The 16,304-nt window shown below is 43.2% G+C and overlaps 2 protein-coding genes across 4 annotated transcripts in view; one reads left to right on the plus strand and one right to left on the minus strand.

Annotated features, from left to right (window-relative positions):
* The first annotated feature begins 696 nt into the window (after positions 1 to 696).
* Positions 697 to 11,654, plus strand: GNG13 (G protein subunit gamma 13). Of its 2 annotated transcripts, none has more exons than XM_069982141.1 (4): positions 697 to 1,040; positions 7,053 to 7,299; positions 7,647 to 7,786; positions 10,918 to 11,654. In XM_069982141.1, the coding sequence occupies exons 3-4, from the start codon at positions 7,689 to 7,691 to the stop codon at positions 11,021 to 11,023; spliced, it is 204 nt and encodes a 67-aa protein (XP_069838242.1). In that variant the 5' UTR covers positions 697 to 1,040; positions 7,053 to 7,299; positions 7,647 to 7,688; the 3' UTR covers positions 11,024 to 11,654. The 2 variants fall into 2 exon arrangements, with proteins under 2 accessions (XP_069838242.1, XP_069838243.1); XM_069982142.1 differs by lacking the exon at positions 697 to 1,040 and adding an exon at positions 5,764 to 5,797.
* Positions 11,655 to 14,017: 2,363 nt separating this feature from the next.
* CHTF18 (chromosome transmission fidelity factor 18) overlaps positions 14,018 to 16,304 on the minus strand; it is a 35,182-nt gene continuing 32,895 nt past the window's right edge. For both annotated transcript variants that reach the window (XM_069982143.1, XM_069982144.1), the window contains exons 21-22: positions 15,456 to 15,513; positions 14,018 to 14,358 (exon numbers count right to left, since the gene is read on the minus strand). In XM_069982143.1, coding sequence (XP_069838244.1) covers positions 14,225 to 14,358; positions 15,456 to 15,513 — 192 coding nt within the window. In that variant the 3' untranslated portion in view covers positions 14,018 to 14,224. The remainder of the gene's footprint in view (positions 14,359 to 15,455; positions 15,514 to 16,304) is intronic.

Consider the following 16,304-nt stretch of genomic DNA (forward strand, 5'->3'; position numbering starts at 1 on the left):
ATATTCCTGTATATAGGAGCAGTATTATAGTAGTTATATTCTTGTATATAGGAGCAGTATTATAGTAGTTATATTCTTGTATATAGGAGGCAGTATTATAGTAGTTATATTCCTGTATATAGGGACAGTATTATAGTAGTTATATTCCTGTATATAGGAGCAGTATTATAGTAGTTATATTCCTGTATGTAGGGGACAGTATTATAGTAGTTATATTCCTGTATATAGGAAACAGTATTATAGTAGTTATAATCTTGTATATAGGGGGCAGTATTATAGTAGTTCTTGTATATAGGAGCAGTATTAAATATAAGGGATGATGGGGGCAGTAGATGAGGCACATATAATCTGTTGTGTGACATTTGTGCCATTGACAGCATTGTGAATACAGCTCTGAAGTAATGTCATTGTTTATAAACGTTGCTTATTTACTAAGTGAAAATCTCAAACTTTTTGAATGAAATTGGCGCAATTTTTGGGAATAATAGCAAGAGCGACTCCCCTATTGTGGTGTCCCAGGATTCTCCATCTAGGCTGAAGCCTCTTTGTCTTCTCCTGGCGACAAGTGCTTTATCCTAAACACACAAAACTCGGCCATCGTCTGCTTTTCCTTAGGGAAGCAATTAAGGCAGAATCCCCCGGACAGGTATCTATGGCAGCCGAGCACTGGATGTCAGGAGCATCCGCCAGCAATAAAACGGTACAAATACACCGGGTGACTAATGAGTCCATCTGAGGCCAACCCTGATTTTTTTTTTTTCCCTTCCCTGCTACTTAATGCAGAGAGTATAGTAAGTGATGAGGAGACTGCAGAGCCCGGCGCCCTCTCTCCTGAAGCCTTCTTGTTGGAGCAGCTCTTAACCCATCCCCAGAAATAAAAGGCCATCACTGTATTAATCCTCCCTCTGCCGCAGCTGGATTGCTGCTACATTAACAGATTACATTCTGGGCAGATTGAGCAGGATTCAGTCTATAAAGCGCACACTTCCCTGCTCCCTCCTGGATTCTGCTGCATCTTCCAGACCATTCTGCACAATCCGGTAAGGAATCTTTTTTTCTTTCTTGCTATTTTTTTTAAGTACATGCCTATATGGGGGCGAGCCCGGCTAGCAGGGGGTTAATGATTAGTGTTCTCCTTTATTGTAGGTGGGGGGGAGGTCTATTCTTATCCAGCAACATGGGCAAAGTTAGACGCATTGATTCGACGTAGCGGGAATTGGTTTTATGTCGCCTCATCTTGTTTGTTTGCATGCATCTGTATCAGACGTAGCAGAGCTGAAATTGTCGTTTCAATTCTCCAAATCGCTTTCATCTGTAGTCCTATGTAAAAGCACAGCTGGAGTTGTAGCTGAGCTGAGTTTGTATGATCTTTGGAGACTCGCCATGACACCCACCCATATGGGGAAAGTATTATAGGTCACGCTATACATATGTTTTATTATATAGAGAGTAGATAGGAGTTTGTAGGTTCTCCTCACATACCCCTGAAGGGCCTTGGATTTACATAAATAATACGTCAGATAAAAGCAAGTAATTTTATATATAAAATGTATTTTAGATCGCTCAAATTTGGCTACACAAGTGCGGCAGAGCTGAGATTGTCGCTTGGCATGATTTTACATAGGACTGCAGGCAGACCCACTGCATTGACTTAAATGACCCATTTGGCTCTGCTACACCTATAGCATTTTTTGGCACTGGCCGGATCTGTCCTTGGCTCCCCCCTGGATCCTGTGCCCACCGCCACCAGGCTTATAAATCTCCGGCTGGAGTTCCTGACTGTGATGCAGTGCAGCATTATTTTTTTTTCACCCTCAGATTTGGGGAGATGATCACATCGTTTGTATTCCCCAGATAAACCTGATGATGAAATCATCAGATGCGGAGATGTGTGCCAGGCGCTGGCGTTACTGCATGGACTAGGCATGATAGCCTACTGTTTACATAGATGGTTGGCAAGGGGTGCAGCATGTCCTCAAGAAGAGGTTAAAGGGGTTATCCGGCGCTACAAAAACATGGCCACTTTCCCCCTACTGTTGTCTCCAGTTTGGGTGGGGTTTTGAAGCTCAGTTCCATTGAAGTAAATGGAACTTAATTGCAAACTGCACCTGAACTGGAGACAACAGTAGGGGGAAAGTGGCCATGTTTTTGTAGCGCTGGATAACCCCTTTAAAATACTTCACTGTGACTTGTCTGACGATAGATTGTAAGCTCTATGGGTCACTTATAGTCATAACTAGGAGATTCTCCTCAACAAGGCCTAAGAGGACATAGACCTGGGTGTTGTCTGATGATCCCTGGAGCTTCAAGATGTCACAGAAATTCATGGTTGGCCCAATACGAGGAAAGTGCAGAACTCCCACCCCATCCCCAATCACACAACTTACCTCCAGGTCAATGGAGGGAGCCGGCATTGTTGCACGTTGACAATTTGCTTTGGCCTCTATGGAGTAAGTAGGTGTCACGTGACCATGGTCGCTTCCCGATCTGACAAAGCAACATGACCACAAGGACATCTAATAAGTGTGACCTAAGTCATCATAGGGGGTGAGACTATTCATGACCTGGGGGATCTCCCACACTAACATACATATAATATATATATATATGACACTACAGGAACCTCATCTCTGCGACCCACCCCCCACCATGTCCACTTCATCTCCCCCCTCCGACTATGTTGGTGCTATTAGGTGCTCATCATCCTGTATCCACCATGACTGCTCCCGCTTACTAATCTCCGCTCCAATTTCACACTCTAATATCTCCCCGACAAATTATTTATAGGCAGCCAAGATCCTCACCGCTTTGCATTGTGGGTAATCGACATACAGATTTATAGATCTAGAGCTTAAAGGGGTTATCCGGCGCTACAAAAACATGGCCACTTTTCCCCCTACTGTTGTCTCCAGTTCAGGTGCAGTTTGCAATTAAGCTCCATTTACTTCAATGGAACTGAGTTTTAAAACCCCACCCAATCTGGAGACAACAGTAGGGGGAAAAGTGGCCATGTTTTTGTAGCGCTGGATAACCCCTTTAATCATCGCACAATAAAAAGTTCTACAACTCTAGTCCTTACAGGTCAGTGACCATTCGCTAGATCGCCACTTACTGTTGGCGAATAGGAACATTCATGTTTAGACACAGAAACTAAAAACCCCATAGACGGCAGTTTACTTTTCACAGCTGAAGGTTTGTTACAGTTGTATCCAATGAATTCGTTCTGCCACTATCTAATAGTACTTTTACACGGAGCGATAATTCGCTCGATTAACGATTTTGAATGAACAATGTTTTTTTTTATAACGATCAGCGTTTAGACGGAACGATACATCGTATGGAAAATTCGCTTTGCGATTGTTTTGCGATCGTTTAAGCCTATCTCACACACAGGTGAAATCGTTGAAAGACTGTTTAGACTGAATGATCTGCGAATTTTTTGCGAACGATCAACGATGATTTGTGAACATGTTGAAAGATCAAAATGAACGATTTATCGCTTGTCATTTGATCGTTCGCTGCGTTTACACGTACGATTATCGGTCGGATTCGATCGTTATCGTGCAAATTCGAACGATAAATCGTTCCGTGTAAAAGGACCATAATGGGCTTTGTGTTTCCGTTACCATTACCGTCAGTGTTCATTTTTACAAGACCCATGCATAACCAATAGATTTGTTATCATTGCATCCAGTCTACACAATGATCCGAGCTGACAGTTTGTTACAGTGTGTCAGTTTAGATTCCTAGCTGGTTGTATTAACTGGATACCATGGTAACAAACCCTCAGTTGTGAGAAATTAGGCCAGGTTTGCATACATCCTGCGGCGTTCTCCATCTCCAGCCTATAGGATGTCAGATGCAATGGATCTGGCACAGCTCTGGAGTGTCGGGAATATATATGCAGGAGTGACATAGCTGGAAAGCAGGGATGGGGGATCTTTGGCCTTCCAGTTGTTGCGAAACTACAATTCCCATCATGCCTGGACAGCCTTCGGCTGTCCAGGCATGATAGGAATTGTAGTTTCGCAATGGCTGAAGATCCAAAGGATCCATTCAGGACTCTAGGAAAGCTGGGTGACAACTGGTTTAATGACACCTGCCTGTTGCTCCCTGAGTCAATACACTGTCCATGGGTTTGTAAGAAGGTGCAGAGACAATGTCTACATCCAGTATACAAATACATAGAGTGCATGGCGGGGGAGGGGGCAGCGAGCAAACAGATGGAGCCTTTCAGCAAGATTTGCATGGGGTTAATGCGATGCATTAGCGGCTGGATGCAGTCAATAACCAGGAGAGGCCGGAGCCATCCCCGTCCCATATGTCCCATCACCGCAGAAGGGATGAGGCCCGGACCATATATCACTGTGGGATCCCACATGACGTCTTAACAAAGAGAGACCCTCACATCCCAGTGCTATAACAGCAGATGTAGGCTATGGATTTATCAGGGGGTGTCAGGGTCTTCACCCCTCTTTTAACATCCCCCCAACATTTGCGTCTGGAGTCCCATCTGTCCAGACCATTGACATAGCCTGGGGCCCAATGCCATACAGGGGCCCCAGTGTCCCACGTGACTATATAGTTATCACTATAAAGATACACAGCTCCACATCCCTTGCATCCACATAGACTGTCATACAGTTCTGCCTGCAGCCAACATTAGAACTCAATAATAAAGACTGCAGTGAGCTCCAAAGCGCCATCTATTGGTGGTTGCAGGCATTGTCAACAGCAGTGATAGGGGTGCAGGAATGGGTGATAATCTATAGAATTAGTACATACCTCTATATCAGTAGAGATTTTTTTTTTAAATCACAGGGGTGTAAAATGTGAAGCAAATTTTCAACTAGTTCTGGTGAAAAAAAAAAAATCTAAAGTCCTGTATATCCAGCTCCTCTGCAGACTTGTGTGTCTCCATGGTAACAGACTACAAACAAAAACCCAGTGTAGTCCTGACCCTGCAATCACTCTTTTTCCTAATCAAGAAGATGGTGACACATGGCTGCAGGATCCGACTACACCGCATTGGTTTGTAGTCTGTAACCATGGAGACACATAAGTCTGCAGAAGAGCTCTTTACGCAAAATGGTCAATTTCTAATAATTTGCACAGATTCCTTTTTTTCTTTTTTTAATAATTGGCAAGTGAACGTGAACGGCCAGAATCCAAATGTGTGCTGACTAGAGATGAGCGAACCGGGTTCGGGTTCGAGTCGATCCAAACCCGAACGTTCGGTATTTGATTAGCTGGGGCTGCTGAACTTGGATAAAGCTCTAAGGTTGTCTGGAAAACATGGATACAGCCAATGACTATATCTATGATTTCCACATAGCCTTAGGGCTTTATCCAAGTTCAGCAGCCCCAGCTAATCAAATGCCGAACGATCGGGTTCGGATCGACTCCAGCATGCTCCAGGTTCGCTCATCTCTAGTGCTGACCGAACACTTCACACAGCTGAGGGTTTGCTACAATTGTCTGTGTGTCTTAGAACCTCCAGTAATGGGAGAACAAGGGAACATACAAGGGGTGGGGATTATGGGGGAATACAAGAGCATTATGCTGAAATCGCTGCTTAGGGCAGTGTTGGGGGTCTCGCCACTCATAGTAACCCCCCCCCCCCCCCCTTGTCCAGCTGATCCTCAACAAATTAGACATCCCCCTCCTCACCGCCAAATGATCCTCTGTTTGTGTGAAAATACGGCAGGCGGGATAAGACAACGTTCAGTCTCCATCTGCTCCAGCTGTGTGTGCAGCCGGCGGACATGTCACACCAGTGTTTACTCCACACACTGTGGTAATGTATGAGAACACCAGAGACTACAACCACCATCATCCCCTGCAGGCTAGAACATTACACTCCCTCAAAATGACAGTAATACAATACACTCTGCTTAGAGCACTACAACCCCCAACATTACTGACCAATCTGACCATAAACCAGTTCCATTGCAGTCTATACCTACAGGACAACATAACATCCCCCAACCATAATACAGATATATAGCGTACATACATTACAACCCCAATCTGACCGACCACTGGACAGGACTATAATAACATAGTCTAACAATTCTATTATGGCTGCCGCCAGTGTTCAGGACACATTCAGAGTTGTAGTGTTCTATGTATAAAGTGTCCAGTGGTTGCTAATTTTTGGGATTGTAGTGATTTCTCTATATATTGTATAATCTATATTGGGGATTGTAGTATTCTATGTATCTATTTATATCAGAAATGTATTATGATCATGTCCAGTGGTTGGGACATGTTGGGGGTTGTAGTGTTCTATGTATAGTCTACTAGAATTGGTTTATGGTCATGTCCAGCAGTCAGTTAAGTCGAGCATTATGGCGTTCTATACATAAATAAAATCATCTTATGGTCATGTTGAGGGTTGTAGTGTTTGGTGTATAGACAGCAGCAGCAACTTATGGTTCAGTCATATTGGTGGTTATATTGTTCAATGTATAGCATATTCATAGAACATACATGAGAGAATTGGGGCAGGGGTAGGGAACTTTGGCGAAACTACAACTCCCATCATGCCTGGACAGCCAAAGCTTTAGAATGATGGGAGTTGTAGTTTTGCAACAGCTGGAGAGCCAAGCTTCTCTACCCCTGTACTGGGGAATTGTCCAGGGTTTCAGTTATTTTGAGAGTTGTAGTATTCTATGTATAGCAAATAATACAATTGTACTTGGTGTTGTAGTGTATAATAGAATTGTATGGTATCTATGTTGGGGATAGTAGTGCTCTACATTAGATATGCTTGTAGTATTCTCTGTATAGAGCAGGGATGGGGAACCTTTGTCCCTTCAGCTGTTGCAAAACTACAATTCCCATCGTGCCTGGGCTGCCAAAGCCTTCGGCTTTGGCAGCCCAGGCATGATGGGAATTGTAGTTTTGCAACAGCTGGAAGGCCAAAGGTTCCCTATCCCTGGTATAGAGTATAACATCACTGTATATGGTCAGAATGATAACTGCTTGCTGTCATTATGTGTAGAGGAGCAGTAATCCTAACTTTGTCCTACTTTCCGCCCCCCCCCCAGGCTCTCATATGGGCCGTAGTGAGACACCTGACCTACATGCCAAGTAGGGCCGCCCTCGCCTTCTACTTTATAAGACCTTCCTCGCCTCATCCTCTTCATCCTTCGCCATTTGGAACATTCAAATTGCAGTCAAATCGTGTCCCTTCATCGTTTGACTTGTGCTTGGGCGTACATGCAAAGCAGGAGAGGCAGAGATAAGAGGATCCACTAACATCAGAGCCGTCCAGGGTCCGGCGTCCAGCAGCAGGTAGGACTACTACTGCTCACCTATTCAGATGCGGTGGTGGTGGAGATAGGGGGCTAGAGATGAGTGAACCTGGAGCATGCTGGAATCCATCCGAACCCGAACTTTCGGCATTTGATTAGCGGTGGCTGCTGAAGTTGGATAAAGCCCTAAGGCTATGTGGAAATCATGGATATCGTCATTGGCTGTATCCATGTTTTCCAGACAACCTTAGAGCTTTATCCAACTTCAGCAGCCCCGGCTAATCAAATGCCGAACGTTCGGGTTCGGATGGACTCGAACCCGATTCGCTCATCACTAGTCTGATCCACTGCAGAGTAACCTCAGCTTGTTCTCCACTTCCCTTACAGCACTTTCTCCTCTGTGGCGTCTTCCATTGTAAGTCAGTAGCCATGGATGAGATGGACGTTCCCCAGATGAAGAAGGAGGTGGAGAGCTTGAAGTACCAACTGGCCTTCAAGAGAGAGATGTCTTCCAAGTCTATACCTGAGTGAGTACAGCAGAGCGGGGGGCAGTTACATTGTCTTTGTGAGGTTTTCTAGTAAGTGTTACTATTGGATGACAGCAAGCAGAGATCTTAGAAAGCATTGATCATCCCTATCATGGTGCCCAAACTATCATTGACATTGGGCTGGTCCTTGGCAGCCTCTTCCCGCCCCATCAGAATCGATTGATGGATCTCTCCATTTCGCCCAGGGATGGTGAACCTTCGGCCCTCCAGCTGTTGCAAAACTACAACTCCTATCATGCCTGGACAGCCGAAGCATTACCTTCGTCTGTCCAGGCATGATGGGAGTTTTAGTTTTGCAACAGCTGGAGGGCCGAAGGTTCCCCATCCCTGCATTACCCAAATAGGAAGATATCTTTGAATCAAGGCTGATGGGACAGGGAGGAGCCGCCATAGACCAGTCCAATGACTGGTGGTTTGGAAACATGAAAGAGATGATCGTTTCCCTTAAAACTTGCAGCCACTTCTGAAGTTAATGGGCAACTCCAGCAAAAAAAATTGTTTTCTTTCAAATCAACTAGTATCTGAAAGTGCCAGAGATGTGTAATTTACTTCTATTAAAAAATCTCAAGTCTTCCAGCACTTAAACATAGATATACAGGACATACAGCAGCTGATAAGTACTGGAAGACTTGAGATTTTTTAATAGAAGTAAATTACAAATCTCTGGCACTTTCTGACACCAGTTGATTTGAAAGAAAAACATTCAAATTTCAAATCCATCTGGTCTCTCTTTATGTGCTAATAACTTTAACTTATCCAAGTGACAAAATGTATTTTATGTTAGTAAATTTTTATTTTTAGAAACATAGAAGACTGCTGGGTCCATCTAGTCTGCCCTTTTAGTATTTTCTTTCTTATTATCTTAGGATAGATGTATGTCTATCCCAGGCGTGTTTAAATTCTGTTATTGTAGATTTACCAACCACCTCTGCTGGAAGTTTGTTCCAGGTATCTACCACTCTTTCAGTAAAATAATATTTTCTCACGTTGCTTCTGATCTTTCCCCCAGTAACCTCTAACACTTCCCTCCTGAACCTTACTTAGTCCTGTAACATACTTAAAGGTTTCAATCATGTCCCCCCTTTCCCGTCTTTCCTCCAGACTATACAGATTCAAATCCTTCAGTCTTTCCTGATATGGTTTCTGCCTCACACCCTCCACCATTTTTGTAGCCCGTCTTTGGACCCGTTCTATTTTATCAATGACCTTTTTTAGGTGAGGTCTCCAGAACTGGACACAGTATTCCAGAGTTGGCCCCCTAGAGCTCTATACAGCGGGATCACAATCTCCCTCTTCCTACTGGTTATACCTCTAGCTATACAGCCCAGCATACCTATATATATATATATATATATATATATATATACACCCCAGCATACCATTATATATATATACAGCCCAGCATACCAAAATATATATATATATATATATATATATATATATATATATATATATATATATGCATCCCAGCATACCATTATATATATATGCACCCCAGCATACGATTTGCTTTCCCCACCGCCTGGTCACACTGGTGACTCTTTTTTTTGAAAGACTAAAAAAAAAACCTGCTTGTATGGGGGAGTTCACATTTATTCGGCTGCGTTTCTGTCCGGCACAGTAGCAAAGTGCTGGAGGGAAACAAATCTTTAAACTGATCCCATTAACTTCAATGGGACAGTTCAAAGCAACTGACAATTGCATTGTACCGCCAGATCTCTCATATGGTGGAATGCATCTTGCAGCATCCTGCGGTACAGCCCAATAGTGAGTAGGAAAAAGAATAGGACAGCTGATACATTTTTATGCCATCAGTTGTCATCGGTTTCTGTAAAAGGGTGCCGCACCGTATGATGTATGTAAATCCGGCCTCACAGTCACACAACACAGATGGGATAATTCTCATTTATCAAATAAGGGTATGTGCACACTACGGAATAGGGGCAGAAATTAGACACAAAGGGGGAGATTTATCAAACATGGTGTAAAGTGAAACTGGCTCAGTTGCCCCTAGCAACCAATCAGATTCCACCTTTCATTTTCCAAGGAGTCTGTGAGGAATGAAAGGTGGAATCTGATTGGTTGCTAGGAGCAACTGGGCCAGTTTCACTTTACACCATGTTTGATAAATCTCCTCTAAAGGGCTTAAACGTTTGGCAGATAATTTTTCATATTTCACATACAGCAATGGGCAACAATCAGGTACAGTAACAGGGGAGACAAACAGGTACACCAATTCCCACATCCATAGTGCGGCCTGTAATAGCAGACCAGACTACGAATATGCATCCATAGAGGTCTGCGGTTCGCGGACCTCTAACTAGTAATCCATGCTGCAATTGCAGGGCTGTTTTTTTTGCAGTAACATGGATCACAGCCCCGTACACACATACAGAATGGAGCCACTGAAATGTATTGGTGGTAAGTGCAAAACTACAGACATGTGAATGAGGCCTAGCAGGGGCAGCGGTCAAGTACAGCAATTAGGGACAGCAGCAAGAATCAGGGTGAGAAGATGGTGATTTGTGTTTCTCCTGTGTTTCATGTGGTGACAGTTCATCTCATTCACATACATGTACTTGGAGTTGCACTAAACTGCAGCAACCCCAGAAGTGTTAAAGGTTTACCCACTCTGTGCTGTTAAAGGGATTCTGCAGAATAAAAAAAAATTTGAGCTGCTTTTTTCCAAAAATAGCACTAAACAGTCCTCATTTTTTTGTGTGGTATTGCAACTCTGTTCACTTGAGCTGCAATATCACTCGCAAACTCTGGATAAGAGTGGCGCTGTTTCTATAAGAAAGATGCAATGTTTATCTAAGGCCCAGTGTTCTTGGTGATGGTTGGCCCCGTCCTCCTTGCAGTCATGTAGGTTACGTGACTAGTGGGCCCACATCTCACCTTTTATATCCACCATGTTGTTGCAAGTGGTAGTGTAGACTTTACGCCAGTGTTTCTCAATCTTTAGCTCTTTAACTGTTATAAAACTGCAACTCCCAGCATGCCCGGCTCCCTACTCTTCACGCTCAGATTGGCAGCTGTGTATATGCAGAAGACCACCAGAAAAACCGAAATCTCTGCAAATCTAAGTAACTTCTCTCCTTTTCTTTTAGGCTATTAAAGTGGATAGAAGAGGGGGTGCCCAATGACCCGTTCCTGAACCCTGAACTGATGAAGAATAACCCATGGGTGGAGAGAGGGAAGTGCAGCATCCTGTGAGGCTCCGACACCCGGCACTGCCCCCCACCCAGTCTTCTCATCTACTCTGAATGTAACCAGTACTGATTATAGGGGACAGATAGGAAGCTGATCAGATCTGTATGACTATGCTGCATTCTTCCACTTCACTCGAGGGGCTCCTAGTCACCCCTGTACCCAGATTCCTACATTTCACCACGCCCAGTAGATAGAGGGGTGAAGACGAGGACCCAATACACTTTCCAGTTTCCTTTTAGGTTTACACGGTTGGTAATAAGCGTGAGAATGCCTTTGCTTTAGTTTAGCGAGATGCTCTGCAGCGACAGGGTTCTGTCGTCCTCAGCTCGGTGTGCGCTGCGGTTGCTCGTCACAACTGTATGGCAGCAATAAAAAAAAAAACAGGCTTGCAGCAAGCATGGGAGGCTTCAAGGCCCTGGTGCAGCTGTACTCAACAGCGCCCCCTGACTGTACCTTCCAGATTATGCACTATGTAAAACAGTCTATGCTTTTCAGGTTGTTAACTGTAATTAATTTATAGACGATCAGGGGAGACCCGGCCGACCCCCCCAATCCCCTTTGTATTTTTCTGTCCAAAGAATTAAATGCAAAGAAATTGTAAAACTGAATAGAAGATTCATATCTAATAAAAACTTGGTGCATTTTTCCTTCATTGTCACTGGTGTCATTTATCCCCGGTATGTTATATTACTGCAGATGTATTATATAGGAAACGGATGGTTAAGGATCCATATACACAGCGTGCAGTATTATAGTAGTTATATTCCTGTATATAGGGGCAGTATTATAGTAGTTATATTCTTGTATATAAGAGCAGTATTATAATAGTTATATTCTTGTATATAGGGGGCAGTATTATAGTAGTTATATTCTTGTATATAGGAGCAGTATTATAGTAGTTATATTCTTGTATATAGGAGCAGTATTATAGTAGTTATATTCTTGTATATAGGAGCAGTATTATAGTAGTTATATTCTTGTATATAGGAGGCAGTATTATAGTAGTTATATTCCTGTATATAGGGGGCAGTATTATAGTAGTTATATTCCTGTATATAGGGGGCAGTATTATAGTAGTTATATTCCTGTATATAGGAGCAGTATTATAGTAGTTATATTCCTGTATATAGGAGCAGTATTATAGTAGTTATATTCTTATATATAGGAGCAGTATTATAGTAGTTATATTCTTGTATATAGGAGCAGTATTATAGTAGTTATATTCCTGTATATAGGAGCAGTATTATAGTAGTTATATTCTTGTATATAGGAGCAGTATTATAGTGGGTCTCTACGCTAACTCCACACTGTGTCGGTCAGCGACCGCCAACCCCGCAAAGCCTGACAGTGTGGAGTTAGCGTAGAGACCCGTGTGAACCAGGGGACCTGCACGTGGTACACGGGGCAATATGGTTTGATAAAATTACAGACCAACATCCTGGCGTTGGTTTTTAAAATAGGCCTAGCGGCATTAGTATCAGCCATAGGTGGGATGTGCAGCCGTTCCTTTCTCTCCATGTCGTATTTTATAGTTCTCCCATTTCTGAGCAGCTGGCACTCCCCTTCATAAGACCCACGTGACCCAAATTGGCAGGATATACCTGTGCTCACATGTTAGTACCTTATGTCTTTCCCATTCTGTCTGCAGCAGCAGTGGTGAAACCAATACCATATTAATACTTGTGTTTGGGGGGCAGCCTCCCCCGCCGGTGGTGTCGGCTGGGTTTTGGTGGGGCATTTGGGGTTTGGTCCTGTGACATGGGGGTTGCAAGGCCATTCCATGGCCTCCCTTCCCTGCATGTGCTCGCTTTGCGGGGATGGCAGTCGCTGACCAACACAGTGTGGGGTTAGCGTAGGTACACGGTGCAATATGGTTTGATCAAATTATATACCGACATCCTGGCGTTGGTTTTTAAAATAGGCCTAGTGGCATTAGTATCAGCCAAAGGTGGGATGTCCTTTCTCTCCATGTCGTATATTATAGTATTTATATTCCTGTATATAGCAGTATTATAGTAGTTATATTCTTGTATATAGGGGCAGTATTATAGTAGTTATATTCCTGTATATAGGAGGCAGTATTATAGTAGTTATATTCTTGTATATAGGAGCAGTATTATAGTAGGTATATTCTTGTATATAGGAGCAGTATTATAGTAGTTATATTCCTGTATATAGGGGCAGTATTATAGTAGTTATATTCCTGAATATAGGGGCAGTATTATAGTAGTTATGGTTCAGGGGAAAAAAAAAAAAAAAAAAAAAAAGAGTGCTGCACCTCACACCTATAGCTGACACTAGTGCCTCTCGGCTGCATAAAAAACATCAGAATTCTGTATGTGAATTGATCAAGCCACACTGCCCCATGTACCTCGTGCAGGTATCTGATACACATGGGTCCCTACACTAAGTCCACACTGTGCCAGTCAGCGACCACCACCCCCGCAGGCGTGCACAGTCAGGGAAGGGAGGCCATGGAGGCCATTATAGTAGTTATATTCCTGTATATAGGAGGCAGTATTATAGTAGTTATATTCTTGTATATCGGTAGCAGCATTTTAGAAGTGTTTAATAAATAGGAGACAAATATAGTAGAAAGATGTGGGTACTCACCCGATCGTTGCGATACTTCTTTATTTCAACATCGTTTCAAAATCGTTCGTAGATACATGTCAGAGGACAGCAGTCATACATGTAAACCACACACGAAGGCCATTTCGCACGCATGCGTGCTTCATCTGAAGTATCGCAACGATCCGGTGATTGCCCTCAACTTTCTACTATATTTGTCTCATATACATTACGTCTACTTTGAGAGGTGCACCCCAGGGCAAACTGATTGCAGTCTTCATTGTGTCTAAGGTCGAAAAGGATTGCAGCGAGTAGTGCCGATAAACATTCTAAGAATTTGTGTTTAGTAAATAGGTTTAGCTTCATATGTCTCATTCACACAGTAAGGACTAATGTTTTTTTGAAAACAACTTAATACTTATTTTAATAGAAAATACACTTCTCTGTAGAAAGTCTCATAAATGTATGAACATTATCAACAAGTCGCCAATGATACAACATCCATGGATCAGTTCTGGGGTCCATCAGGAATCCAAGGCACAACATGCCGCAAAGCCCCCAACTTGGGAGGCTGTGGACATGGATTCCCTCCATTGACACACTGTACATTTATACACTCTTATACGCTGCTCATCATAACAGATCCTTGATGTACACATTCCTCCTCACCGCGTTGGAAACTCCTTCATTGAATCGGAACCAAACATGGCTGTTCCCCACCGCCGTTCCAATCTTCTTTTCTACACAATCTTCTTGGTTGGTATTCGCTAGAGGGAAAATAGAAACATCTGGTTATATACAAACCAGGTACCAAGGCTGAACACGCTTTTTGGAATTGGTACTGTGGACACTATGGGAAAGATTACCGAGCTCTCTTCCTGGGTGTATCAGTATTCTTTACCCAGTAAAGCATCTATGCATCTATAGCTAAAACCATATTGGCCATAAACTCATCCATCTTTTCCAGACAAAGATAGAACTAAGTAACAAATGGACAGCGCAGAATTGAAGGCAGCTGAAAAATGATCAATAATTCACTGCCAAGGCGGCCCGAGCCTGCAGCTTCATCTACGTCACCCCTCCCTATATATAACAGATAATGCACGGGTGGAGGGAGCGCTGCCATAATGTAAGAAGCAGCAGCTGCACAGCGCTCTACAGAGGGTCATAAGACGCTCCCAGATACCGGATCAATGTGTATAAAATATGTACACGCAGCAAGATCAAAGTGGTCGGATGTCTCCTCAGTGATCCCATCAGCTACTTTATGGGCCTCATCATAAAAATTTGATCGGTTCTTTCCGAATAAATGTGAGCGCTAGGAAAAATGGCCGCCCGCTACATGGGTAGATCATGGAAGCTTAAAAGGGAACACTGAGAAAAAGGACAGGCCACATTTATTCTCTTATAGAGCTAAGGAGAAAAAAAACAAAACAGCAGCCCACAAAACAGCATATGTATCTGGTCACATGAATTGAAACTAAAGGGGTAGTTGAGCTGCACCCTTGTCCACAGGCAGGCAGGGCACACAGGAGGATTGTAAGGCTTCTCTCTCTCTTCAGGATGTGGGTGCAACCTACAAACAGCATGTTGTATCTGAGGAGATAATGTTATTCCCCAGCTACAGGACTCATGGGATAAATCCTTTAAATAAAAGGAACTTCATCTATTCTGGGGAAATGAAAAACAGATAGGCGCTATTCACACATGAAGTTACACTGAGCAAAAACTGGGTCACTATACACAATACCACAGCAGAGCTGGCAGCTGGCTGCTGTATATTATTCCCTGATATCAGGCACTTCAGAGGATGGCTGTACTGCACACCAGCGTGTTCTTTCCCTATGTAGGGAAGGATTCTTACCTGTAACTGCAGAAATCACCTTCTTTACAATTTGGCGTCCAAAGAAATCTTTTTCAGGCTGCAAAAAAAAGCAAAAAAGTCATCCGTATTCCAGTACACTAGACACTGATGAGCGTCTTAGACAGGAAACTGAAGTAGGCCCCTTTCACATCCATTTATTCCAGGGGTAGGGAACCTTGGCTCTCCAGCTGTTGCAGAACTACAACTCCCTTCATAGCTGAACAGCCAAACTACAAAGTTTTAGCTGTTCAGCTATGATAGGAGTTGTAGTTTTGCAACAGCTGGAGAGCAAAGGTTCCCTACCCCTGGTTTATTCTGTTCGTATTTGCAGATCTAGGTGTTACATATCCGTGCCGCGAAAGAAAAGAAAAAAAGAAAAAAACACCACACAAAAAAACACGCCAGCCATTATCCAGCCCTTATTTGCAGATCCACCTATTTGAATGAACAGGTGCACGCAGTTACAGCTGCGTCTCCCACAGTTGTGAGTGTATGGCTGAGGACAGCACTAAGGATGAGTGACACTCAGACAATATATTCACTCTCCACTGACTTTCAATTGACGTATTTATTCTGCAAAATGGATCAAAAGTAACACGTGCTGAGTTTTTAAAATATGCGCATATATTATATGGCTATGTGAATGGCCCCTACAGACTAATATTAGCTCCATATAATGGATTGCTACATGGAGATGAAAGTAATACACATGTGAAACCGGACTTACTGTAAAAAGCTGCTACAAATCAAGAGCGGATGTGCCACCCTATAAAATCAGGTCCAGCATCTGTATAGGTAAAAACACCATAATCCTGCTGTGCCCTATACATGCAGGGTGCTGGAGGTTTG

The sequence above is a fragment of the Dendropsophus ebraccatus genome, chromosome 9, assembly GCF_027789765.1.
Source record: "Dendropsophus ebraccatus isolate aDenEbr1 chromosome 9, aDenEbr1.pat, whole genome shotgun sequence".
In the NCBI taxonomy this organism is placed as follows: domain Eukaryota; kingdom Metazoa; phylum Chordata; class Amphibia; order Anura; family Hylidae; genus Dendropsophus; species Dendropsophus ebraccatus.